Genomic DNA, 27,770 nt, shown 5'->3' on the forward strand with positions numbered 1-27,770 from the left:
AATCAATTTTTCAGTTAATTTTAACAAAATCCATTTTGCCTTTTAAAAAAAAAAAAAAAAATTCAATTTTAATATTTGGGAAAGATTTTGATTCGATTTAACCAAGGTAATTAAATTAAAAGGGAAATGGGAGATGACTTGGGGGGCCCACAGCGCGTGTACACACAACCTTCACGTTAGCAATAAAGGTACAAAGAATTACGAAAAAATATAGTTTAGGAGGGTAATACGACCCCTGCAAAGGTAAGTTGTGTCGTAGCAACTTCGGGTATAGTTTAGGGGGGTAATAGTGTCTTATCCCAAATAAAAACTTGGAAAAGAACGAAATCTAGAGTAAGAAATCAACAAAAAAAAGAAAAAAAAAATAAGGGTGCGGCTTAGTGGTCAATGAAGTGAGTTTGAGCATCATGAGATCTCAGATTCAAATCCAACGGAGATAAAACACTAGGCGTTGTTTTCCCATCTGTCCTAGCCTTGGTAGACAGAGTTATCCGGTACATGTTATTGGTGGGAGGTGGCATGTATCCGTGGAATTAATCGATGTGCGCGCAAACTGATATAGACACCACCATTATTAAAAAACATGAAAAAACAAATTTTGCAACAATAAGGAAAAAAGACATACAAGAAACGTATAAGAATTCAAAAGAATGAAGAAATATGAAAATAATATAGGTGTATACGGTAAAAACCGGATGCGAGGCAAACCGGTGGAGCGAGGGGACCGACTGATCTGCCTTCTTCGTCATTGGAACGACCAAGCCCGGTGACCCGAGCATTCGTGGCCGTTGGTCCGTACGGCTGTTGGTCCGAGTAACCGTTGGTCCGTGTGGCCGTTGGTCCGAGTAGCCGTTGGTCCGTGTGGCCGTTGGTCCGAGTAGCCGTTGGTCCGTGTGGCCGTTGGTCCGAGTAGCCGTTGGTCCGTGTGGCCGTTGCACGCGGGTCACGCGCCAGTAACGTCCTGTCCTGGTCAACTACCCACCATGCGTGTGTCAGACGGCGCCGTCAGCCCAATCCCACCAAATTCGTGCAGAGCTGTCCTTGTTGCTATTATTTTATTAGTTCACATCATGTGAGACCCATGGAGGTCACACTATAAATAGAGCACATCCCCCTCCTTTGTAAGGGTTGACATCTTTTACTTTCCAAGAACATTTGTAATAGAGGAACTCTTGTATACTAATTCTTCCATCATTTAATTCGGCCAAGGCCGCCTGTTATTGTGATTAGTGCATTTCATCTATCAAGTATCATACATTGCTCACAAACCTTTATATCGCTAACCTTCAAATATTTTGTTTTCTTTGTCTAGTACACATCAAGAACAAAACACATATCCTATACCCACCTATAAATTTAATTGATTACCCGAATCCGGGGTAAACAGTTTGGCGCCCACCGTGGGGCTAGGATAATAGTGGTCTTTGATCTTGATCTCTATCTTACTCATCAAAATCAGAAACATCTGCCGTCCGTCTCTGAAAAAACGGACCAAATGGCTAACCGTGGGCAATCTGGTCACGTCAACAACAACGAGATCGTGGCCGAAAATGAAGGCAGCGGGCCACGAGGATTGCCAAACCCTACTGACCCTTTAAATAATAACAATTCAATTACTTTGTCCGGGACACAAGTTCGGAAACAACCGGATACCCCGAATGATAATATTGACTTGCGTTTAATTTTTGAAATGTTGCAGGAACAGAGAGCGGCGATTGCTGAACAAGGAATCGCAATAGCCCAGCTGCAAAACGGAGGAGATAAAACGACCCCGGAAAAGGCGAAGAGTGTTGCTGAACCCAGAAGAGATGAGGCACGGATGGTTGAAAGCAATGGCTTCAGAGCTGGTCCATCCACCGAGGTTCTGAGAATGCTCGAAACGTTGGCGAAGCGGGTGGACTCGACCAAAAAAAGGGTGGAGACATACAACTCTCGAGTGGATCAAATCCCGGGGGCTCCGCCTATTTTGAAAGGGCCGGATTCAAAGAGGAACATCCAAAGGCCTTTTCCTCCGAGTGCAGCTCTGAAATTGCTCCCGAAGAGGTTCAAAATGCCGGATATCCAAAAATATGACGGCACAACGGACCCTCACGAACACGTGACCTCATACGCCTGTGCTATAAAAGGCAATGATATGGAAGATGATGAAATCGAATCCGTGTTGCTGAAAAAGTTCGGGGAAACTCTGTCAAAAGGAGCATTGACTTGGTACGATCATCTTCCCGAGCATTCAATCACTTCTTTCGAAATGCTCGTCGATGCCTTCATAAAAGCACACGCCGGAGCCAAAAAGGTGCAGGCTCGAAAGGCGGATATTTTCCGTGTAGCCCAAAGAGACGAGGAGCTATTGCGTGAATTTGTCAACCGGTTCCAAAGGGAACGAATGGAGCTCCCCCCGGTTCCGGCGGAATGGGCCGCACAAGCTTTCACAAAGGGGCTCAATGTTCAGAGCTCGACGGCTTCGTACAAATTAAAGGAAAGCTTGCTGGAATACGAGGCCGTGACCTGGGCGGATGTCCATAACCGATACGAGTCAAAAATTCGGATAGAGGATGACCAACTCGAGCTTCCCCCGGGCCCCGTAAAAATGAACAAAAGCTCGGAGAGATCACGAAAGAATTACGAACCGGAGGCCGGACCATCGAGGGAAAGGTATCGGCCATACTCTCAAAAACCAAGCTTCAGGTCGGAAAAATCAAGGGAAGGCCCGAGTCATTTCTCCGGGCGGGGGTGATAAACGGGCCGATTCCCCGGTTCAGATATACCACCGAGGAGTCAAACGAGGAGGCCACGGCTGTGAAACTCGATCTCACGGATGAACTTCGCAAAAACGCGTTGGTCCGCATTGCAACCCAGAAGCAGAGAATGGAAAGGTACTACAATCGGAGAGCCAATTTTTGATATTTCTAACTCGGGGACTTGGTGCTTCGGAAAGATACCTTGAGCACCAAGAATCCCAACGGAGGAAAACTGGGTCCGAACTGGGAAAGACCGTACAAGATAACCGAGGTAACGGGCAAAGGATCGTATCAGCTGGAATCCGTGGACGGGCAGCGATTGTGCAACAACCGGAACGTGGCTCATTTGAAGGGATATTACTGCTAAGGTATGGACACCTCATGTTTAACCTTTTTCTTTTTGCAGGAAGTCAAGTACCGGATAAAGTTAGGATCTAGGTCTGAAAACGCGTGTTGCACTCTTTTCCTTAGTACGGTTTTGTCCCAAAATGGGTTTTTCGACAAGGTTTTTAATGAGGCAACAAGTACAACGTGTTACTTAACAAAAATAAGGACAAACGGCCGGGAACTCGGGGTCACGGCCTACGAGTGGGGACTTGATAGCGCTCGCCTGATGTTGCAGCTCAGATAAACACTAGGGGACTTATACCCACATCGAGGTTTACCCCGGTTAGTGGAAAACGGAGGAGCTCAAAAAATCAAGACCGGACCTTCTGCATTAGGTTCCGGTGTAAGGACCAAACGATCATAATGAATCGTGTCCCATTCAACATTTTCTACGGCAAACCTAAGGCCCGGCCACCGGCCATAGCCTCCGATGTAAGGACCAAACGATCATAATGAATCGTGTCCCATTCAACATTTGCTACGGCAAAACTAAGGCCCGGCCACCGGCCATAGCCTCTGATGTAAGGACCAAACGATCATAATGAATCGTGTCCCATTCAACATTTGCTACGGCAAAACTAAGGCCCGGCCACCGGCCATAGCCTCCGATGTAAGGACCAAACGATCATAATGAATCGTGTCCCATTCAACATTTGCTACGGCAAAACTAAGGCCCAGCCGCCGTTTATAGCCTCCGATGTAAGGACCAAACGATCATAATGAATCGTGTCCCATTTTTCATTTGCTACGGCTAAGGAAGGAAGAATTAAAATTCTCATATGTACAAGCATTTTGAAAACGCAAAGTTACCAAAAGCTGGTATAACAAAATCTTGGGTGTCTTTCTGTTAAAAGGACTTCGCCCCGATGGTAACCGCCGTATTCCGGCACTGCCCCACTCACATGCTCTATATCGAGGATTGTGCCCGAAATTCGACAAAGGCGACAAGGTCACAATGACCCAAGCCAAAGCTCGGCAAATTCCCCCAAAACGGGGACTGCTACATCAAAAACTTTGCCAAGGTTGAAAAAATACGGACCCTGAAGAAAATACCTATCGTAATTCGGAGACATCTGAACTTATAAAGCATCGGATAAGTCCCACGGGCACGGTGAATTAACGACTGAGTCGACCTGTCCTAAAACGGACCAACGATCACGACCAAGATAATGGCAAACATTCAAAACGAAGAAACAAGAAGGTAACGACGAGCTGACAGGGCCACCGGTTTCAGAAGTTATCCACTCCCCGTTACTCCGATAGTTCGGAGATCCGGGAAGTGTGGGGCTATCTGTATACGGTAAAAACCGGATGCGAGGCAAACCGGTGGAGCGAGGGGACCGACTGATCTGCCTTCTTCGTCATTGGAACGACCAAGCCCGGTGACCCGAGCATTCGTTGCCGTTGGTCCGTATAGCCGTTGGTCCGTACGGCTGTTGGTCCGAGTAACTGTTGGTCCGTATAGCCGTTGGTCCGTACGGCTGTTGGTCCGAGTAACCGTTGGTCCGTGTGGCCGTTGGTCCGAGTAGCCGTTGGTCCGTGTGGCCGTTGGTCCGAGTAGCCGTTGGTCCGTGTGGCCGTTGCACACGGGTCACGCGCCAGTAACGTCCTGTCCTGGTCAACTACCCACCATGCGTGTGTCAGACGGCGCCGTCAGCTCAATCCCACCAAATCCGTGCAGAGCTGTCCTTGTTGCTATTATTTTATTAGTTCACATCATGTGAGACCCATGGAGGTCACACTATAAATAGAGCACATCCCCCTCCTTTGTAAGGGTTGGCGTCTTTTACTTTCCAAGAACATTTGTAATAGAGGAACTCTTGTATACTAATTCTTCCATCATTTAATTCGGCCAAGGCCGCCTGTTATTGTGATTAGTGCATTTCATCTATCAAGTATCATACATTGCTCACAAACCTTTATATCGCTAACCTTCAAATATTTTGTTTTCTTTGTCTAGTACACATCAAGAACAAAACACATATCCTATACCCACCTATAAATTTAATTGATTACCCGAATCCGGGGTAAACAATAGGGGAAAACAAATTTGCCAGTAATAATGGAAAGTAGAAATAAAGAAAAAGAAAAAAAGGAATCCATTGGTGAGAAATTTAGGGGTGTGCAAACCGGTTTAACCGATAAACCGAACAAAAAAATGTTATTAATGTATTGGTATCAGGTTATTGGGTTAGCGGTTTTGTAAATATTTATTGAGCTATTAGTTAGATTTTCGGTTTTTAGGTTTTAGTTAATGGTTATACCGATAACCAAATAAGATCATAAAAAAAATACTTTTTATCCTAGTTATATAATAGTGACTTTACAAATCATAATTCCTAAATTCTTCAATATCCATTCTGTTCCATTTGGGGCAGTTTCGTTCCAATACTAATAATGCAACAAAACCAGAAGCGGACACCCGTGAGAAATGACTGCTAAAATGCAAGGACTCTTTGTTACGAAACTATTCCCTTAATTCAACCAGCTGATCCAACTAAGTATAGCTAAATTAAGTCAAATTGTTCCAAACAAGAAAGAATCACGAATCCCACAAAAAATATTTGTTTTCATCTACTTCCAGCTATGAACACATAAAAAGACAATAAAGCTAGCAACAGATCTTTGAAGAAAATAAAATAAGTAGAAATAAACAAGACCATCGAACTAATTTGACCACACATAATTTAGAGGAGCATTTTCTTATCAGTTAAATCGAAATCTAATAGTCAAAGACCGCCAACTGATAAAGAAAATGGATAATTAATATATTATTGGTTTGGTTGTCAATTTAGCTTATTTATAAACCATAACCGATAAACCGAATCGGTAATATACAAAATTGAACTGAACCGACCGATAAACACTCCAAGCGAGAAATAAAAAGATGTAAATAAATATTGAAAAAGAATTCTTTAATAATGAAGAAAAATAAAACAAAAGAAAAAACGAAAAGGAAAACATATTAAAGAAAGGGAAAAGGTGCAAATATACCTCTTAACTTTGCGATTTAGAGCAGATATACCCCCCGTTAAAAAAGTAATGTATATATACCCTTGCCGTTACAAAATGGTGCAAATTTTTGTAATAATAAAATTTTGTAAGAGATATGGAAAAAAAGGAAGAACAAATTTTGTAATAATAAATAAAAGGCAAATATAGTAAGAAATCTGAAGAACTAAGGAAATATATAAACAAGAAAATAAAGAAAAATAAACTTCTCTAATCTATCTATACTATATTAAAAGCACGAAGAGCCTTAGAAATGTTAATTAAACCTTTTGCCCTTCGTTAAAAAACTCTACAATAGACAAAATTGTCATTTACTATTTTCTGAATTATTGTTTAATTATATTTATAAATAACATACATAATACATAAACAAAAGCTGCCGTCTATACACATGGATTTTCTTTATTAGGTTTAGGACTCTTTAGGTTTTTCTTTGATTAGGTTTAGGATTCTTTGAATGTTACTGTGGTTTTGCTTTTCTTTAGTTAGGTATTGGATTCAAGTTAGGTTTTGGTTATCTAAACTAACCTAGGTTGAGGATTCTTTTAATATCAAATTAACACTTGTGTCTTCTTTTTGCTTTGTGTCATAGCGAACAAGTAAAGAAGGAATAACCGAACGAAGTCGTTAAAAGCGGGTATTCATCCATCCTTCCATTTGATCAAAGGCATCTGAACCGAAGTAATTCAATTAACTCTAAAGGAGAAGAGCATTTGGTGGATGTAAATATGTTTGTGATCTGAGGTAAAGTTATGTAACAGTAGAGATTTGTGCATTTTTGAGAAGCAATTGTAAATTGAAAGGTTGTCAGTCGTGATTTTTGTTTACAGTATGTCATATGCGATTATTAATTTAAAATTGATATTTTTGTTCCGCGAGTTTAATTTCTCACATCTTTCTGCAGCAATAATAGGATTGTCTCCCTAATTTTCTTCTCTTTTTCTCCATTGTAAAACATATGTGTAATCCCGTACGCGTCCACATAGTGATATTAATTCTGCTTAGGAGTTTATCTAAGCAGTTATCTATTTCTAAGATTGAGATAATGTTTCATATCTATTTTCTTTGAGACGATCCATTCTTCCATTTGATCTAAGACATCCAAGTCGAAGTAATTCAATAAACTCGAAAGAAGTTTGGCGGAGGTAAATTTACTTGCGATCTGAGGTAAAATTATATAATAGTAAATGTTTGTGCTCTTTTGATAAATAATTGTAAATTGATTAGGTTATCTAAACTACCGTATGTTTAGTATTCTTTTATTATCAATTTGTACTTGTGTCTTCTTTTTGTTTAGTTTTGGGATTCTCTTAAGGTGTCTAGAATTTAAAATTAAGAAAGTTGAGGAGCTGACCAGTTCTATAAACTAAGCCATTATTCTTCATTGCTTATCATAAATATCAACGATTAACTCTCAAGCCATAGCAAATAAATAAAGAAGGAATGGCCGAGCGAAGTTGGTAAAGCCGGGCATCCATTCTTCCGTTTGATCAACGGCATCCGAGCCAAAGTAATTTAATTAACTCAAAAGGAGTAGAACATTTGACGGAGGTAAATTTGCTTGTGATCTGATGTCACGACCCAAACTGGAGGGTCACGACCTACACCCGGTGCCTTACTCAATCGAGCGCCAACATACTTTACTATCCATTATCGTTAGACTTGTCATAAGCCGATAAGACCACATTAATGAACATCCATAAAGGGAATATTAAAGCTTAACTCATGAAAGACAATCCAAAAGGATATATACGTATATTCGGGCCGATGAGGCCGTCGTGATAGACCGACTACTTAATAGGGCCCACAAGGCCGACATAACCATAACTACACACATGACACAGTTTGCAAAGCCTCTAAGGAAACATGGTCGTCATACATAAGTCGGGCAGTGCCCCCGACATGCCCATAAGACAAAATAATATATACATAACCCTGACTCGGTAATGCTCCGGGAGGAAATGAAGCTCACTAATAAAAGCTGATATTTGGAGGCAGCCTACCGTGGAGGGTCCTCTACCAGTCTGTCTGAACCTACGTGGCATGAAACACAATGTCCCCAGGCAAAGGGATGTCAGTACGGATAATGTACCGAGTATGTAAAGCGAAAATGAAACATAATAGTAAGACATCATAAAGGAGAAAGGTACGAGTAAACCTGAACCTCTGAAGTGCCACTGAGGGCCATCATATACACAATGATCATATTTATCTATAATGTCACTCTATGAGACTGTCCACATCCTAACTCTAACTACTCGACTGCCCAACTGATCAATGGTAACTGCCCGATGATAAGTTGGTATTTTACCAACTTATCTCTTCTTTAATCTTAGAATTTTACTATGTTTGATTGAGAAAATAGTGCATCTAATGTTGTTTACTTCCATCTTACAGGTTTTACATGTAGTGTTCCTGAAAATTTCGATTTAAGTTTAACACTCTAAGTGCATTAACGAATATAGGAAAATATTTGTTTTTGTACCAACAACGACAACAAGTTTAGAAAATTATTTTCGGGCATGTAATACTTCTGTAATATGGTTTGGAGGTACATGAACTGAATATGTATATCAAGTTATGTTTAGAGTGGAAGACTGATTTATAAAAAAAATAAGAATTTAAAAGAAGGAAGAAAGAGGAGCATGACCAGTGGGCAGACAAAAGACAAGGACCAAAATGTTCAGGGAATTACATGACTTTCCATATCAATTGGATCAAATATTGGTTACTTATAATATATAATGAGTGGGGTCCAAAGGCAAATGAATTGATAAAAATCCCCTGCAACCATTACTCCTAACTTTCAAAGCTATTCAAAGTAGTGGTTGGAAGCTCTCAGCCATAGCAGCTCCTCAAGGTAAGTTTGGTTCAAGACTTTGTACTAGTTGGAGTTAGTTTAATACTCATATTAACACCATTATATTCTTGGATTGGGTAGATTTCTACAAGAACATCAAGTATCTTCAAGATCTCTAAAGTTGATTTTTGGGATTTTCTTCAAAAAGGTAATTTCTACACTTATAAATTATAAATATGAGTTCTTTATGAGTATCTATGGTGGTGAAAGGTATTATTTGAGTTGGTGGTGGTTGGACTGACCTTAAATACAAAACCCTATCTTGATAGTAATAAAGGGTATGAAATTAGTGAAAGAGATGATGAATAGTGTCTGTGGGTTTAAATGGTAGACTCATACTTCTCAAATGAATGTATCAACGCGCTTGATGGAATTAATTAGGGTGATTAACCAAGACATCACATGAATATTGAATTTTTGAAATTTTTGCCTAAGTGTTAGACACTTAGTTGGTTAAATTGGCATAGTTATGATACGTTGTTGATGAATACGAGTTCGTTTATGTAGATTGAAGTTGTTAGAATCATTTGAAACGCTTGGAACGACTCTTAGCTTAATTAAGGAGACTTCAAGGTATGTTGAGCTTCTAGCTACTATTATGTTTTAAAAGCTACTCCAATACTTGAATCGATTTGATTTACTCTAGTTTGATTAATGAAATAGATATGACCAAACGTTAAGGACTTTGATATTTATTTGCTCATCCGGTCAAGAGGATGACCGGACCCGTGGGTTCTACACCCCGGTGTACCATTACTCACCCAGTCGAGGGGATGATCGGGCCCGTAGGTTCTGTACCCCAGTGTATCATAGCCTATCTGGCAGGGAGAGTACGTCAGGCCTCGCGGATGGCGTCCCGAGTGTATGCATCACGTATGATTTTGAGACTCGAAATATGGATCACAACTATGTCACTTGAGATGTTTAAAATCCTAAATATGTTATAAAGTAACTGGTGTTTCATTACATACTCTAGTGAATTATATTGTTTATTTGATTTGTCTTTCATGCACTTGTTATTTCCTTCATTTATATTGTATAACTCTTACCCCACCACAAGTGGCGGGTATGACGCATATATGAGTATTCCAGTACTCAGGCATCGTTTTTTTAAATGATGTCAGGTTTAGCAGGCGATCAGGTGCAGGACGGTCAACATGCGGGTTAGAGTTCCTGCAGCTTTCTACTTTTGGTGGGCCCACTTTTGCACTCGTGGATCACTCTATTTCAGTTGTATACTTTTGTATAGTGCGGGATGACCCCGTAACTTTATTATTTCATTCGTAGCGTCATAGAGGCTCCATAGAGACTTTGTATTATTTTGCTCAGTAGGTACTCATATGGCATAGCGAATGACATTTCTACCTATGTTTACTTTACTGTTGATGTACTTTGATTGTGAAGGGAGTTATTTTATTTTGTCTCATATTTTTATTAAGTTAATTAAGTGAGTTAGGTGAATATGAGTTGGGCTTACTTATTATGTCATAATGGTTCGCTCGGTGCAAGTTCGTAGGCACTGGGTGCCGGTCACGTTGCAACCCATTTTGGGGCGTAACATTATATGATTGAGAAGTGATCGGGAAGAAATCAAGTGAAAAACAAGTCAAAAGAGGCCAAATTGAAGAAAATGAGAAAAATAACTAAAATTGCAAAGACGGCCAGATTTGTAATTCCGAAAATCAGTGGCTATTTTGTTCTAATTTTGATTGGAAAAGTAGCGGAACTATAAAAGGAAAAATTGGGAAACAAATCTTTCATCTTTGGCCATTCTTTCAAGTGGAGGAACAAGAAACTACACATAGGGTTTGAAGATTTGGAGCACTCAATGAGAATTGCTTTACCCATTTCTTCAACTCTTGTTTTTATTGTAAATCTAAGTGTGTATAATTTTATTCCGTCACTTTAATCTTGTTATGCAAACATTCATATGTTAAAGTTTGGATTGAATCTCTTGTTTTACTTATGTATTAAACAACTTTTATTTCTAAGGAAGTGTGTTAATGTTTCTCTATTTACTCTTCAAGCTTTAATGTCATTTAGTGGTTGCAAGCATTAAGTGTGCCATTTACCTTGGCTTTGTGTAACACCTCAGACCTTTAAGTTAAGCCTTGACTATGATCCCAGACTTAGAAAACCAGATAAAGAATGCGAGAACTGGAAATTTCTCTTCAGCTGTCAGATGGGGATTTACGCCCCAGAATACGGACCGTAAATCAGTATAGGGCCCGTATTTCAAGTCATAAAGTGATACCCCAAATCACTGTGCATTCTGGAATTTGGCATGTGGAATTTTATATTGTTAAATACAGACCGTATTTTGAAATACGGCCAGTAAAGTGGGATCGTATTTAAGAAGGAAACTTAAAACAGTATTTCTGTTCGGAGCATGTTGAAATATGGTCTAGGTTTACGGGCCGTAAATCAGTTTATGGACCGTATTTTGGCCCGTATTTCCTAGCCCGCACCAGAACCTATAAATACCAGCCTTCAGTTATTTTATTTCGTTTTTCATAATTCTAAGCCCTAGAAACGAAGTGTTCTTCTCCCAATAATCCAAAACAACAAGGTAAGTCATTCCAAACTCTTCCAAATCAATTCTATCACATATGCTCCTAATCTAATCATGAAACCATGTTCTTAATATAGGGTTTTCAAGAAAACCCAACTAAAGAGCATAAAGAGCAAAACTTTGGAACTTTTTTTTCCAAGACCAGATTATTATTCAAGTTTAAGAGCAATTCCAGATATGTTAAGCATACTATCTACATGAGGAACAATGTTTAATCATCCTCATACCTCAATTATCATAATTCTCAAAAATCCATCCAGTTCATGATTTTGCCCTAGTTCTTGATTTTCATAACCTAGGGTTAGAGCTCAGTTTTCTGATTATGTTCATACTTGTTTTTGACACCCAATTTTGTCCCTCCTTTATTCCAATTTATTTCCTTGGGTTTCTAAATTTATTAACGAGCTAAATACTTTGTTTTCGCTACTATTTTCTATTTCTACTACTATTAATATCATTACTTTCATTTTCACTATTCTACTATCAACATTACTAGTGTTACTTTATCACAAATTTTAAATGGTTCGTCATCGTTTCACTTTAGGATTTGTACTCGTTAAATTAATTTTACTTTATTAAATCATTTACTTTCTACATACTAATTACTAATTGTCTTCACATAGTATATATTGTACTAGTTATTAAATTAGAAGCCCAAAAAATAATTAAATAGAGGAGAAAGGACCCATATTTTCATCCAAATAAGTGGCCCAAGAGACCAGCCCATTTGTTTAAACTACCCGATCCAACCCATTTTCCCTTTCACCCAGTCCAACCCAATTAATTCCCCAAAACCCGACGACCCGACCGACCCAACCCATTTCCCTTCACTTATTCATCATCAACCCTAATAAAAAACAAAGCGCAACCCTCTCTCCCTACTCTCTCTCTCCCTACTCTCTCTCTCCCTTCCATTTCAGCAAAAATTCAGCTTCACTTTAGCCGTAAATAGACCTTGCATGGCGAAATTGGGAGGGATAATTAATGGGCTGTCACGGGTTCAATATTGAAGAAACATTTTCGTCCTCTTTCTTTTTTCGTTGTGTTTGTTTCAATCCGAAATTTAATGAATTTCTTGTCCGTTTGTAAGCTAGAATCTTGCTTTATCAGCCTTTCTGATTCTCGAGTACAAAGTTTTCAATGAATTTTTGTCTCCATCCTTTTGTTTCTGATTGAGGTCAGAACAAGTCCTCCTAACGTTCTGATTTTTGAAACGATTTTGACTTGAAATCCCGCCCAAAACGAGTAAAACCCTAGTCATATTTTAGATATAAATATCGTCTTAAGTCTTAGCCGAGGGAGGAGATTTTTGGGGGTTAGTTGGATGTTTACTAAAATTCCTTACAACTTGACAAATCATTTGGGTTTTCTTGAACATCTGGAGGTTTTTCTTGAGCAGTTGGAATTTTCTAAAAAAAACATTAAAAAAAACAGTCTCACTTTATTTCTTGACGTCGACTTTAAAATACCAACATTTTACTCTATTTTACTCTATTATTGCTTTGAATCCGAGTATACGCGAGCTCGGAGGTATTAACATTCGAGTGTGGATCCGCGACCCTGCACCCGGTTCATTGCACACAAAAAAGGTAAAACTTGATACACTTATTGCTTTTAGTCTTTAGTTTCTGCTTTAGTTAAAATTCTAGCTTATTTCTGCTATTTTTTGTAGTAGTTATGTAGTTTCTTTGTTTTCCTGTTATTTGTTTGATGTTTGGGAGCTGTTAGGATAGGATATTAATTGCTAAATGAATTTGAAAGATGTCTACTGTATTTTGGATGCTTAAGACTGAATTTCCAGGACTTAGAACCTGTTTAAAGCCGAGTATACATAGGATATACAGTGGGTTATCAAGGTAAGAGTAAGGTATACATTCGATATACATCTGATATACACATCGTGGTGTGTATATCTTAGGTATATTGTGTATATGATTAAAACAGGTAGTAACACATAAGGCCTACATGTTAAACGAGTAAAGGAATGGGCTTAGTTTTAACTCAACCTTGCGGCTGCAAATTTTTAGCAAGTGGCTCTAAAAATCTAGCTCTAATTCATTGAGGAGTCAACATACCACTGTGTTGTTGTTCATTAAAGTCATTCGGATCTGTTTCAGTTAAGATTTACAGAATTGAGATTACGAGTGCGATTTCAAACTTAGAATAGACAGTAGTCTCCTTTCACGTACTTTGATCAAGTTTGGTTTGTTTGCTTGCTGCATGTTTTCCAGAGTTCGTTCTATATCCGTTTTAACTACATGAACTTAGCTTTGTGTTACTTTTTTTAGTTTGGTTTGCTACTGGTTTTATTCTTTGTTCAGTTATAGAGTGAGCTTGGTGTTCTATATCTATTTTAATCACTTAATAGCTTTCTTCTTCGTAAACTGTAAATCTTTGTTTAACTCCTGCGTTGGGATTGTTTACATTAAGGTTGGAATTCTGATTTTTATTTGAGATATTAACTTTGGACTAGGTTTTTTTTTAGGTTTTAGAAGTGCTGAAAGTTTTACTAATTTTCCTTGATCAAAAGTGCTGAAAGTTAATGGAAATAAGTAGCATTATCTCTTTCAAAGTTTTTCTTTTCTAAGTCTAAAAGGCTGTAAAGTATGCCCTTTCAGTTCCGAATCTTAGCACCACAAAATGTTCAGAGAACCAAACCATTATTCTCATAGCTAGCTGTCATGCCTATGAAATATCATTTCACCAAAAAGCATACAAAAGAAAATATTTTGCTACTTGGAATATTAATTAAGAAGAGTAGTTAAAACATTGATGGGTGTAATACCGGTGAAGCATATATACGAATAGTGTGAACTTTTAGTACCTGAAATGTCTAGCACTACATTTATCTTTATGTTTGGTTTGTTGGCTACCTATCTTTAATAACTGAGTCCAAGTTTTGCTAGCAACACGCTAAGTCTTTTACAAAGCAAAATGCTATTGGATCTTACAGATTTTAAACTTTAACATAAAATTAGGTGTCCGACTAATTTTCAAGATTTGCTGCGACTTTCTTTATGCCTACTATCAACATGTGTATTTGGGAGTCTAACATCATATATGTTTTTGCCTTATTTAACAGTTACGTACGACTCTAATCCTCTTTATCTTTTTTTTTACATGTACGCATCAGAGAGAAATGGAGTCCCAATTCGGGACTCGATATCTTCCGCATTCGAAGAAATTTTCTTCTCGAGTCATCCTCAATCCGCAGCGTATAAAAAATTCTTGGGCCAAGCCCATATAGCAAAGAGCCGATTGCAATAGCGTTTAAATGGGTTAAGCCCATTTACTTCCTCTACTCTATTCCTTTTGTATATTTGACTTATATGGATTGTCTAACACTTTATCTTATTCTTGTTTCTCTAGCTTAGATGAATCCTAGCGGGGTTTGTAGGAATTCTAGTTTTTGGAAGACCAAGTAGGATCGTTTAAAAACTTAGAATGAATTTAAATGTTAATATCTGCAACATTTTTGGGCTACACGAAATGATTTCCCAATAGGATGCCAAGGACTAAGTAATAACCATACCTTCAAAACAAATCATGTCGATTTCAAAAATATTTTAAAATAATGAAGACTTGGATTATTCTTTTTATACATTAAAATTCTTTCTCCGATTTCCGACGATTTCGTCATGTTTTAATACAGTAAAACTTTAAAACTTTATCGATATTAATCTTATAATGATTCTTTTAATTTGTTAGTCGACGTAACTTATTTTCTCCAAATATTTATAAAACATTGTACTATCTCACGCTTTCTTTAGTTTATTTACAGCTAAAGTCTGTTAGGAAAATTATTACCTTTTTTTCTAAAAGTCCTATTTCAAACAGCATTATTATATTTCTATTTATAACTTTAGAAACATTTACAAACTATTTTCCCAAACATTTAAAATGTTATATTTGTATTCTTTCTATCCTTAATTAATTAACATAAGTTCGGTCGGTTAATCATTGTTAATGGATCTCAGAGGATGCCTAATACATTCCCTCTAGATTAGTTGAACCCTTACCTAGAATCTTAAGTTTCGTAGATATTAAATGGAGTTAACTTTAAAAATAACTTTAATAAACTTTAGATGTCCTAATTCACCATAATAATTAGGTGGCGACTCCTTCACTTTAATTAACCCCGGAATTGCCGGGATGTTGTAAACTATTTTGACTTCGGTTAAAATAGGGTATAACACTTGTTATGCATGCTATGGACCTTAGATTAATCTAAAAGACTTGTAATTCAATCTACGAGTCTCAGAATGCAGTCTAAGTCATCAGTCAGGTTACATAGCCAGTAGTCAGTTTTACACCTGTTGCTTCATGTTTGATTGGGCCTAAGGCCATAGTTATGATTCATATGCATATGTAATTATTTTGGGCCTGTGGCCATAGCTTTGAGATCTCATTATTTATTTGGGCATGAGGCCATAGTTACATGATATTTGCACAGGTGGTTTCTATACCGATCAGGTCATGATATGAGCATTCAGTCTCATTATGCTTTATTGTTCATATCCCTTATTATTGCTTCAGTTGCTTATCATACTTGTACAATTCAAATGTACTAACGTCCTTATGCATGGGCCTGCACTTCGCGATGCAGAGTCTGACTTTCAGGAGGATACAGCAGCCGCTTTGATACATCAGCTAGTTGGTGAGCCCCTCTCATCCAGGGCTTCCCGTCTATTCCCAGTTTTTCGAGTATTAGTTAGTTCATTAGTATTTAAGGCATGTCAGGGACCAAGTTATTCTTTCAGTAGTTTGATCATAGAGGTTTCATAGACACAAACTTTAGTCGGTTATGTTGGTTTTGCCTCACAACATTTATTTCCGCATTCACTATTATATTGAGTTAGAGCATTCTCTTGCTTCGTGTTATATCTTGCATGCTTCCATGATACAACTGTTAGATTTAGTAGCCATAGGTTCGCTCGGTCATAGACAGTCAGGCACCCAGTGCCGTGTCGTGCCCAGGCCATGGTTCGGGGCGTGACACTTTGCTTGGAAAAGAAAGTAAGGGTGAGGAAAAGGGAAAATAGCAAGGATTTGGGGCTTTAAACCTCATCTAATAACTTGAGCTCGGAAGAGGATAGTTAACTTGAGGTTAAATTGATTGTGCTTCATATCACACTCTAATGCTTGGAAAAGCTTAGAGTGAAATTCATTGATTTTGTTGGAAGACTTTCAATGAGATTTTAGAAATCATTTTCTATTAACATAAACTCGCACTTAGTTGTAAAATTGTAAAATACATTGGATCATTACTTGAGCGTAATTTCTCTTATTTTTCTTTGCTTGTGAGGCCATTGATCACTTTACCCGCTTTCTAGTTAGTTTTATCTTTGTTAGTTTTTAAATAAAAAAAATCAAATATTGAAAAAGTGTTTGGCTTAGCGTAATTAGTGATAAATCCTTTACTTTCACAATCTCCTTTATATTGTTGCTTGTTGATTCGATCCGACTCATAGTTGGGTAAATTATATTGCGACGACCGTGTACACTTTCTTTTTGATGAGTGAATTTGGACGTTATCACCCGACCGACCGTAGCTCGGTGGTAAATGCATAACTGCCCGACCGACCATAGCTCGGTGGTAAATGCATAACTGCCCGACCGGCCGTATCTCGGTGGTAAGATAAGAGTACCATAACCATGTTTATATAGATACTGTATATGCGTATACAATCTCATTTAATCACCTATTGATACATATATAATGCATGAGATTCATAAGAATACATTTCTGAACCTGTCGGAGTGACGTAACGTCGTTACACCTCCGATTATCGTTATGTACTATCAAGCCATCATGTGTTACATTATTAGCCCAAGAAGGATCACAATAGGCATGGAGGATAAATCTTTATGACATGAAAGTAATCCCAACCCGGGACAAACAAGAGTTAAGAACATCTTCAACTTAACATGAATGGAGTCATATTGATAATACTTCGTTTACGTTTCGTTTACTTGGATCATGCCAAAAGAAAGAAGGATTACCTTAACATAACTCTATCTCCTTGTCTCCACAATACGTCCAATGCAGCCCACAATACAACTCAATCTACATTAATACAATAAGGTCTATGGTTAATGCCATGAAGGGACTTAGCTGAATTTCTAAGTTAGTAACTTGTCTATATAAATTTGGGCAGCATCTCCCCTATAACCTTGACTTCCTCTAACTCCATACATTAACAACAATGACCAGAGCAACACAATAAGAACAATACCAACAACAAGGTACAATATATCAATGATAAGTCATCAACGTATCACGATCCGACAAGCTCGGATTGGAGCTTATATGACCCTTGTCACCCCTTATGAATCTCTTACTTTAACTCAACAATATTTATAACAAGATAAAGAGTATATTCATCTAATTTTCTAGCCTTATATCTCACAAAAATAACAAGAAAACTGTCCATACAATTCATCAACCTCAACTAGCATTTCTAGGTGCTAGTTTATGCTTTCTTCAACCATCTACATCAACCAACACCAAATAACCTTACACAAGCAAGAACACGATTTACTTACCTTATATAGCAAGAACAACTTGATATCCAAGTATTCTTTCACCTGGAATCACCCTCAACACCACAACAACTTCATACAAGAGTCACCCTTTACCTTCTGCTAACTTTTGGTATTAAACTTGGATATATACACTTGGTTTCACCTTTAGATCTTCAAGAACTGCTAAAAGGGTTTCTGAGGGGTGTGGGGACAATGTTTGGGCAGAAAATGATGAGAAATGAAGCCTCAATTCATTTTAGAAAAAGTTAAGTCGGCCACCTCCTATGTGGGTCCCAAAGGGAGCTGCTTGCGTAGTCTCGCGAAAAAGCGAATATTTCTCTACTCAGGCGTCATATCGACGAACGGTTTAATGTGTTGGAAACTAGACTCGTAGACCTTCAATTTGGTGGGTGGATCACCTCATAACTCCAAGTAGATTGGGAGAAAATCTTAGTGTCATCTGACCCAAATTTCAGCAAACTTATGAATGTAACTTGTGACTACTTTTGTCGACTTCCGTTTCACAACTCGCTTGACTTCAAAATTTAACATACGACTATTATACGATTCAAATAGCTCATAACATTACCTTCTTAGAATGTTAATAACTCATAGTCTTACCCCAAACGTACGGGTTATAACATTCCCAATCTTGCCGACTTTCGACGAAACTTATTATCTTTGATTCGTTTAACTTCTAAGCCTTCCAACCCTCTTGGTACTTGATGATCATGATATTAAATCTTGTAACCTCCAAGGTATCATGATTAACTTGCTTTATATAATTTCAAGGATGGTCTCATTTCCAAACTTACGTTTACGTCAATTGACTTACGACGTACTTGATGTATGAAAATGTGGGATGTAACATCTGAGGTAAAATTATGTAATAGTAGACGTTTGTGCATTTTTGACAAACAATTGTAAACTGAAAGGTTGTCCGTCGTTATTTTTGTTTACAATATCTCATATACGATTATTGATTTTAAAATTGATGTATTTTTAAATATTGTACAAGTTGTTTGGATCATTACCTACAAACCATCTACATCATGTGTTCAGAAGTTGATGTTTTTTGTAATGTATTTATTGTCACCATATAAGGTTTCAACATGAAACTCCAATATTTATTGCCCTAGAGTTTTTAGGAAATTGCAAGATTTTAAATGATCAGATCTCAAAGAAAAAGATATTTGGTCTTGTTATGGCACATGTATTTCTGGTTGGATTTCAAGAAAGATGCCTATCACATATACACCTTTTAACAGTACTTGAATAAGGATTTAACTTTGACGATAACATCGGGTATATCACAATGACAAGTTCCTCACACACAGAACTTCCTTATAAAAGAATAACACATTTGCATGAGGGAAAAAAGAGAATTTAAAAAGAATAAAATTAAATATTTAAAATTTGTAATGAACTAATACCAAGAGTTTGAATTAATAAATATAAATTATTTCCTTTGGTATTACGAACAAATACTTAAAATATTGAGTTAACTAATTAGCAAAAGAATCTAATTTTATACTTTTTCAAATTCCTCACTTAAGTAAATTTATTTTCAAATTGACAAAAAATTTAAGTATATAAAATTGTTAAATAAGAAAAATATCAGTGGTGAAAGAAATTAGAAATAAAGCAAAATCAATTATAGTATAATGTTAAATGTCAAATTGGTAAAATGCAAATGCAAAATAACAAGTATGAGATGGTAGAAAAATATATTCTCAATTAAGTGTCATTTTTTTTTTGTTACACTTATTTCAACAAATGAAAATTATCAATATTCTTATACATTAAGTTATTTCACTGCTAAATAAACATGAATTTGTATACGGTAAAAATCGGGTATATGTTAAACCGGTGAGACCGAAGGCCGAGGGAAGAAAGGGGCAAGAACGTGCATGAAGGCTCCCATTCTGAACCGGGGAAACGCTTGGACCGGAGCAATGGAAGGGCGTCATTTGGCCCGGTTCTTCCATGACCGGTTGTTCGAGGCCGTATGTCCGTTTGATCGTGGCCGGTGGTCCGGGAGATCCGTTGCGCGGTTGCCACGCGTCGATGACGTCCTGCTGTGTTCAACTGCCAATCGTACGGGTGTCAGACCGTACGGTCTACCTAATCCAACCTAACCCAACTCAGAACTTTTTCTTTATTCTATTATTTTTTATGTTGAATGAAGCTCATGGGGCAACACTATAAATAAGGGGCATTGTCCCCCTTTTAGAGGGTTGACTCCTTCATATCAAGAATCCTTGTAATAGCAATATATATACAAAATCCCCCTCTTAACATCTGATTTTGATCAACATTTGTGGTGTTTATCTCTTATATTTCCTCAATCAAGCGGCATTCCTACCTTAACAAACATACAACTACTTAGCATATCACCGATCATTAGTTACTTCTTCATAGTATATTCATACGTCTCCTTTTTCTATCAAATAGATTAAAGTTATCCACATATCCTATACCTCACTTATAAATTCAATTGATTACCAAAATTCGGGGTAAACAGAATTATCCACGAAAAATTAAACAGTAAAATTTGTTGCAAAATTCTATTAGGTGATGGATTATCAAAATAATATTTAGCTATGAGCAATTTAGTGACGGATTAGCGATGAAATTCATCGCTAACTCCAACTTTTTTTCCTGTAATGTTTTTTCCTGTAATTAAACAGCAAAGCGCATACGCTGAATTAATAAGGATTAAAAAAAAGAAGGAAAAACAACGTAGTCAATAAATTCAAATAAAATGAAGAAATATGAAAAATAGAATTAAAGTAAAATAAAATACTACGTGTATATTTTTGATAAAATCTCATTATTTAGTGACGGATTAGCGATGAAATTCATAGCAATTTAGTGACGGATTAGCGATGAAATTCATAGCTAACTCCAACTTTTTTTCCTGTAATGTTTGTTGTCAAATAAGGTACGCGCAAAGCGCATACGCTGAATTAATAAGGATTAAAAAAAAAAAAAAAAGGAAAAACAACGTAGTCAATAAATTCAAATAAAATGAAGAAATATGAAAAATAGAATTAAAGAAAACTAAAATACTACGTGTATATTTTTGATAAAATCTCATTATTTACTTGAGGGTCACCCAAAATTTCTCCGGATTCCTAAATGGGGTCGTTTACGGTAGTATATTAGGAGGCGTTAAGGAAATTTTGATAAAACAACTCTGCGGTTCTAAATTAGGACTAGGGTTTAAGGATTAAAAACAGTAAGCAACACATTATGGAAGAGTACGAGGTTTACATTGATGAAAAGATTGAGACTGTTTTGGGTCATCTTCGTAAAGATTTTGATGGAGTTATTTCTTCTGGTAATTTGGGTCCAAGATTTGGGGTTTATGGTTCGTTTTTGCCAACTTATAAACGCCCCACTACACAAGATTCATGCTTTTCTGTTCAAGAATCAAGTAAGTTCATGGTAAAACATGAAGTTTCTATGATTATTAGGTCGCTTAATCAAAGAACACTTCCTGATTTAGGTGAAGTGCCGTCCAAAATTAGAGAAGTTTCGGGTGATTTTTCTCCAACAAGTATCCTTCATAATATGACATCTTTTCCGGTTGTTGGAGACATACTGCTTTCACCTCTCCATGAGAAGTTATTAACTCTGTCAAGAAATAAGAAAGTTTTCGCGAAGATTGACAAATATGATCACCAGGAAGTAAGAAGTAGTTCAGTGGAATTTGGCGGGGCTGTCTCTCTAAGAAAGAAAGATGTTACAAAAGTTGCAAGTCATAAACCTGACCAACCAAGGATGCTCCACACAAAGAAAAGAAAATTGAGGGATCACTTGGATGCTAATGTTTTTGAGAGTGGATTCAGAAAGCAGAAGAAATCGAAGGTGTATCAGACTGAAAAAAAGGAGTGCAATACAAGCAAGGGTGTTGAGAAATCAAGAACGAGAGGTTCAGTTACTAGAATTGTACCAGGAATCAGGGATTCTCCTCGTATAGATAGGAGCGTAGAGAGAGAACACCAGAAAAAGAAGTACAAAGTAAAGCTTCAGTCTCAAGCACAATCTGGCATTATCCGCAAGCAAGTTTGCAAGTTCCCGCTCAACCAGGCCCTCGGATGTGGGAAGGAAGTGAGGACCTGCATTGCAATTTGGTGAAGAGGCATGTTGTAAGTGTGTTATATTCCTCGTGTACACGTGTGCAAAGTAGGATCGATTGCTATTTCCTGAAATTTTGAGAATTCAACTTTTTTGTATGTTATGATGCTCAACCTTTAAGATTTACCGGTTTGGGACAAGAGGTGTATAAAGTTTCAATCTTTCAAGGATAAGAAGCGGAGTTTTCTTAAGATCCAATTTTGAGTGTTAGGTTCTTTTTGTTGAGAATAGTGAAATATAGGAGTTTGGATACATCAGGTACAATTTTGGTGGAGGAATTTAATGAAATTACTATATTATCTATCATTATTTTTTTTCTCCTTTTTTAACTTTACCAGTTTCAAATTTTTGTTTCTCCTTCTTTTTAAATTGGTTTATCTGGTGAAAATATATGAAAATAAGTGATTGATTCTGATTCACAAGTTTATTTATGTACTAGCAGATTAGTTAAGGAAAAAAAAAAAAAAAGAACCTAAGCTCAAGCGTAATGATAAGTCCTCTGTAGGGATCTAGTAGCTCAGTTGGTTGACTATCTGAAGGTGAGGGTTCGAATCCCCATATTGTAATCCCCTTCCCCTACCCCCTATGTAATAAAAATATTTTTTTTTTAAAAAAAAATGATAAGTCCTCTAATCCCAATTGAAGAACCAACATACTCTTAGCTACTATATTAATTGAACATCTAACTTCCAAGTCTTGTAATGCTATTTATCTAAATATATTTTAGGTGATAAGGGTTGGATCTCAAGCCACAAGGTCCTTTATAATTATCTAACAAACAATTTCGAAACTTCATTAAAAATAGATCATGAGAAGTATCATAAATGTAAAGAGAACTGAAACAATGGATGTAGTTGTCACCGGGGCACCTATTGTAGATGTATTTTTCCTTTAATGAAGTTAGGCAGCTTGAGTTGTACTGGAGTGGCATGATTATTTTTAGAAAAAAATGTGAGTGAGACGTGCAGTATAAACACTTATAGTCGACATTGGCAATCAGACTCTGTAACTGCTATCCATGATTTGTTCCTGGTAGCGGCGAAACCAAGTCCGTTGAATATGGCCAAAACTGTTTCCAAGTATTGCAATGTGATTGGGAATGGGAAGTTTTGTTCCTATTATCAGATATTCCATTAGGATTCAATATTTTCACCCATTGATTTTGCAGGTATGATTTCTGAAATTCTGATCTGGATTGGTTATAGTTCTCATTGACAATTATAATAACATGTTAGCTTAAGTCGAAACTTGTTTTTTCTTGAAGCACACAATCTCAAGTACTTGTTTGTCATTCTAACGTGGAAGTGAAAAATTTGCAGAGGATAACTGGAATTCGTTGTTCTGGCAGCAGATCATGATGTCTTCTTCCCAGTTTGTGTCCGTTTTACTGCCTCAAGAACGTTTGATGACCTGAAGGTTCGCACCTGGTTCTACACATGACATTGTGACCCTTGATTTTCAGCCATTAGGTTGCTGATTCATGTTCTTTCTTATTTTGATTTGTTTGCATACGATTTTCTTATGTCTGTTTTATGGTCATTTTTGTACATTTTCTCAAAGAAATCTTGTGGTTGTGTGGAGAACAGTTACAATGTTGAGTGAGTCTTTTGTGATTTTATGCATATGATGTTTTCCCGGGTTACTTCCAATAGGTTGTTAACCGTTGTCCCTAAGAGTTGGTTGATATGTTGATTCATTGTACTTTTATAACCTGTAACAATTTACTGGAAACTGAGTGTTAAAACATTGCAACTATTAAACCATCATTACAATGTCAGATTTATGCACTGATAGCATAGCATGTTAGTTCCTCGTCGTTTAAAACTTATGCTTCAGATGATAGATTCCTCAAATTTGCAAAGGGACTAGGAGAATGCTCTAACAATCCATGAAATCATCGACATGCACTGCATATGATAACTCGAAACAAATTCTGAAGAAATTGTGAAATAGAGAACGGAATTTGCTTCTGATTCTTCTCAGGGCAGCTCTAGACAAGACTGAGACTATGAAAGCCACAAAGCATTAACTTGGTAAGTGATGTCTTCTGGCAAAAGGTTGCAACATGAACAACAGCTTTCCTTCACTTCCTTTAGTTCTTGTGCTTGGTGTTGTTGGAGTATCATGAATGCCTCTGTTGTAGATTCACTAATTAATATACAAGGCTAGAAACATGCAGATAACGATTATTCTTGTTATTATAGGCAAACAGCGAATTTGGAACATATGTAAAATCACCTTGCAAGTTATTAGTTGTGTATGCTAGACTAATAGTAATATTATTGTCATCATACTGTATTTGTATGTCGAGTCCATCTAACAAGGGAAGACACAAAAACATGAATTTTTTTCTTCAGCTTTAACTTTCTGAGATGACTTGCTCAGTCTACATCAGTGTAAACTGTTCTTTCAAATCTGCTATTTTTCTTCTACTTGTCTTTGATCTTATTGTTTCCAATTGACACATCTGTGCAATTCGTTATGATGTTTCTCTCATTTTTATGATTTTCATTTGCTTCATGTAGTGGAATGGATTTTAGCTTAATTTGCTGCCCATCCTTGGCTCATTTCTTTTATGGATCATTCTCAGGCTGAATCTCTTCAGACTGGATTGTTATCTTACATGTGTGAACAGATAGTTTGCAAATCGGAAGACATTAAAGCCTAAAAAAGGGCAGCCTCGCACAAAGCATCCCGTATTAGCAGGGTCTGGGGAAGGGCGGCACTGCAAGGGGTGTGATGTAGACAACCTACCCTAATGCAAGCATTAGTGGCTGCTTTCTCGGCTCAAACCCGTGATGATTTTGCTGGTGAAAGGGAAGATCCTTCTAGAAAATTTAGTCTTCCAGAGCCAGAGGCAGTGCTACAAGAGCTATTTCGTAAATTTTGATTGTTGTTCCTTACACCAATAATCAGCTGATGAATTCTGTTCGTCATTGCTCAGATAATGGGAAATAACTCTTTAATCCATAAGTGAAATATGCTTTGTTCATTGAGCGTATTTGATTCAGAGATTAGCCACTCGGATCCTTCCACCAATAGTTCAGAAAGCTTCCTACTTTCCAGGGAAAACTATTCTCTTTGCCAAGCTGCTCAAAGTTTGAACTATTAAAGCTTCGAGTTGTAAAAGGCAGCCTACAGATGCTGGGACCAGATGGGTAGTTGAAGAAGCATGGAAACCATGCCCCATACGTTTGGTTCCACTGTCCGTCTTCCGATTCTGATTTTGTGGACGATTCAATAGAAGTTGCAAAATCATCAGTCAATGAAATCCCAGAAACTGATAAATGTGGATGCAAGCTGGAGGCTTCTTCTGCGATGGAACACTTAAATGATCCTAAAATTAAGTGAGGAAGACGGAGAAGGCAGCTGATAGCCAGTGTATGAAGAATATGGAGGTTGAAAGGCATTTTATCTCGGATAAAAATGACAATAATGATGCATTTGGAAGGTTCAAAATGGCACCTGATGATTGATGGAGTCTGCAACCAATTTTGTAGCTTGTATATTATTGGCCAATGGAATTCGCTGCTAAATTCCAATATTTAAAATTATTTGTTTTACCTTCTTAATGTATATGATTCCATTATCATGCAAAACAGACAAGGAAAATGAATTAATATCACTGGGTTGTTGTTAGCATATTTAATCTTTTGATGGTTACGTGAGAAAAACTCCGCCTGTGTGAGCTCGCTCACATTGCCGGTCCCAAGCCCGGATAAAGGAGGAGGGTTGCCGAGGGTCAATCGGAAACAGCCTCCCTACCCAGGTAGGGGTAAGGCTGCGTACATCTTACCCTCCCCAGACCCCACTATTGTGGGATTACACTGGGTAGTGACCAAGACCATGGTTACGTGAGAAAGTTATTTTCCTTTTAGCATTATGATGTTGGCACTGCAATTTTCCTTTTGTGAAAGCAATATATGTGCTTGCTGTTGTGTTAAGGTGCTTTTTGACATATGTACCTTTCTCTACCAGTTGTTTTCTTTCAAATTCTTATCCTAAAAGGGAACATCAGACCTCTATGCTAACCATACAACAGAGGAAGATAACTCATATTCATGCTTCAAATTCTCTTTTGCTGAATGTTTTTCAATGATGTTATTACATGTTATTACTTTTTCAAGATCAACGTCAAAAAGAAACAGCGGACGGTAAGATAAAAAAAGATTGCATATTCCTAATTAAAATTGATCACATCACGCCTAACCATGAATTAGGGAAGGGCTTCTACGTAACATTTGGTATCTATTTTGCAAGACATTTGAAAGATCATAAGCCTTTAACTCTACCACAATTAGTGTTCTGTTATATTATCTGATGTAATAGGCAAGTCAACACAAAGACTGCGTTGCTTATTTTCACCTTCACAAGGGAGAACGAACTTCGACTTCACCTCATACTCAGCTTCCTCCATTGTCACCTTCACGAGGGAGAACGAACTTCAACTTCACCTCGTACTCTAGCTTCCTCCACTGTCTCACGCTGAACTGCATCTTCAATTGTTTCATCGTTTTCCCAACTCCCTACCATAACAAGAAAGACATTTGTATTTAAAAGTTAAATCCGGAAATTTATCCTATTAAGACATCCAGAGTAAAAACAGAGATTTGCCCAAATGTAACAATCATCGGGAGTATTAGTAAGTTTTGCTTAAAATCTGGTACTTCTATGATTAGGATTCCAAATGAAACAGCAATCAGTAGGAACTTTTAATGAAACAAATGCACATATTTAATGTTTCTCTTTCCTACTGTTGTTTATTTTCTGGAAAAAAAGAAGCTATTTGCTCCAATCCTGAATTGAACCTCCACATTTAACTTGGTATAGCTATGAAAATGGCCCCGACAAAAATGTATTGCTAAAGTTAATTAATTAATTATCTAGGAGAAAGCCTAGTTCTTCATTCACATTGAAAAGTGTAAGTAAAGTAATTAAAGAGACAAAATATTTTATCTCAGAGAACCGTTTTAGAGCCAATTATGCAAAAAGAACCGCCATTATTTTTCCTCATTTTTAGCCTGGCCTCAAGCTCAGGTTCATTTTTATACAACAAACGAAATCCCAACTCCATTTCTCCAGAGAAAGGTAACCTAATAAGCCCACAGTCATTCGGTGCTTTCCATTTGCTTTAGATGTATCTCATTACTCATGAACCAGCAAGAGGTACCAAGAAAAAATGAAAATTAAATTCTGGAAAATATTTTGAATAGTTGCACAAGGCAAGAATCTGGGACATATCCATGACATCCTGTCATCATATAAGGGAATCAAATGAGCTTTGGTTTCAATTAAGCTGCCAGAGTGACATAGAACAAGTACCAAGAAGTTATCAGATACATACCGATTCTCAGGCAAATTGACTGTGGTGTGAGGATCACCAGCTGTAAGTTCTTGTTGGTCGCTAAACTATGAAAACTTTTCAGAGCCAGATGATAATCTGCATGCGATGCATCTAATTTTGGTGGAAGTCCTGGCAGCTGTGCAAGACTCTTGCACTCTGTTAAGTCAAAGGATCGAAGAGCACTAAGTT

At 37.3% G+C, this 27,770-nt stretch overlaps 1 protein-coding gene and 1 long non-coding RNA gene across 12 annotated transcripts; both read left to right on the top strand.

Annotated features, from left to right (window-relative positions):
• The first annotated feature begins 8,863 nt into the window (after positions 1–8,863).
• On the top strand, positions 8,864–10,423 carry LOC132638321 (uncharacterized). Its single transcript, XR_009581674.1, has 4 exons — positions 8,864–8,997; positions 9,079–9,145; positions 9,505–9,570; positions 10,122–10,423. It is a non-coding gene; the product is annotated as an uncharacterized LOC132638321 (long non-coding RNA).
• Positions 10,424–21,050: 10,627 nt separating this feature from the next.
• On the top strand, positions 21,051–25,881 carry LOC132635694 (uncharacterized). 11 transcript variants are annotated; one of them, XR_009580677.1, is made up of 3 exons: positions 21,051–22,248; positions 23,557–24,270; positions 24,828–25,881. XR_009580677.1 is itself a non-coding variant. In XM_060352193.1 (2 exons), the coding sequence occupies exon 1, from the start codon at positions 21,350–21,352 to the stop codon at positions 22,235–22,237; it is 888 nt and encodes a 295-aa protein (XP_060208176.1). In that variant the 5' UTR covers positions 21,051–21,349; the 3' UTR covers positions 22,238–22,248; positions 23,557–25,881. The 11 variants fall into 11 exon arrangements, 1 of the variants encoding a protein (XP_060208176.1); XR_009580678.1 differs by having other exon boundaries at positions 24,873–25,881; XR_009580682.1 differs by having other exon boundaries at positions 23,557–23,706.
• Positions 25,882–27,770: the final 1,889 nt, after the last annotated feature.

This window comes from Lycium barbarum, chromosome 4 (genome assembly GCF_019175385.1).
Source record: "Lycium barbarum isolate Lr01 chromosome 4, ASM1917538v2, whole genome shotgun sequence".
In the NCBI taxonomy this organism is placed as follows: Eukaryota; Viridiplantae; Streptophyta; class Magnoliopsida; order Solanales; family Solanaceae; genus Lycium; species Lycium barbarum.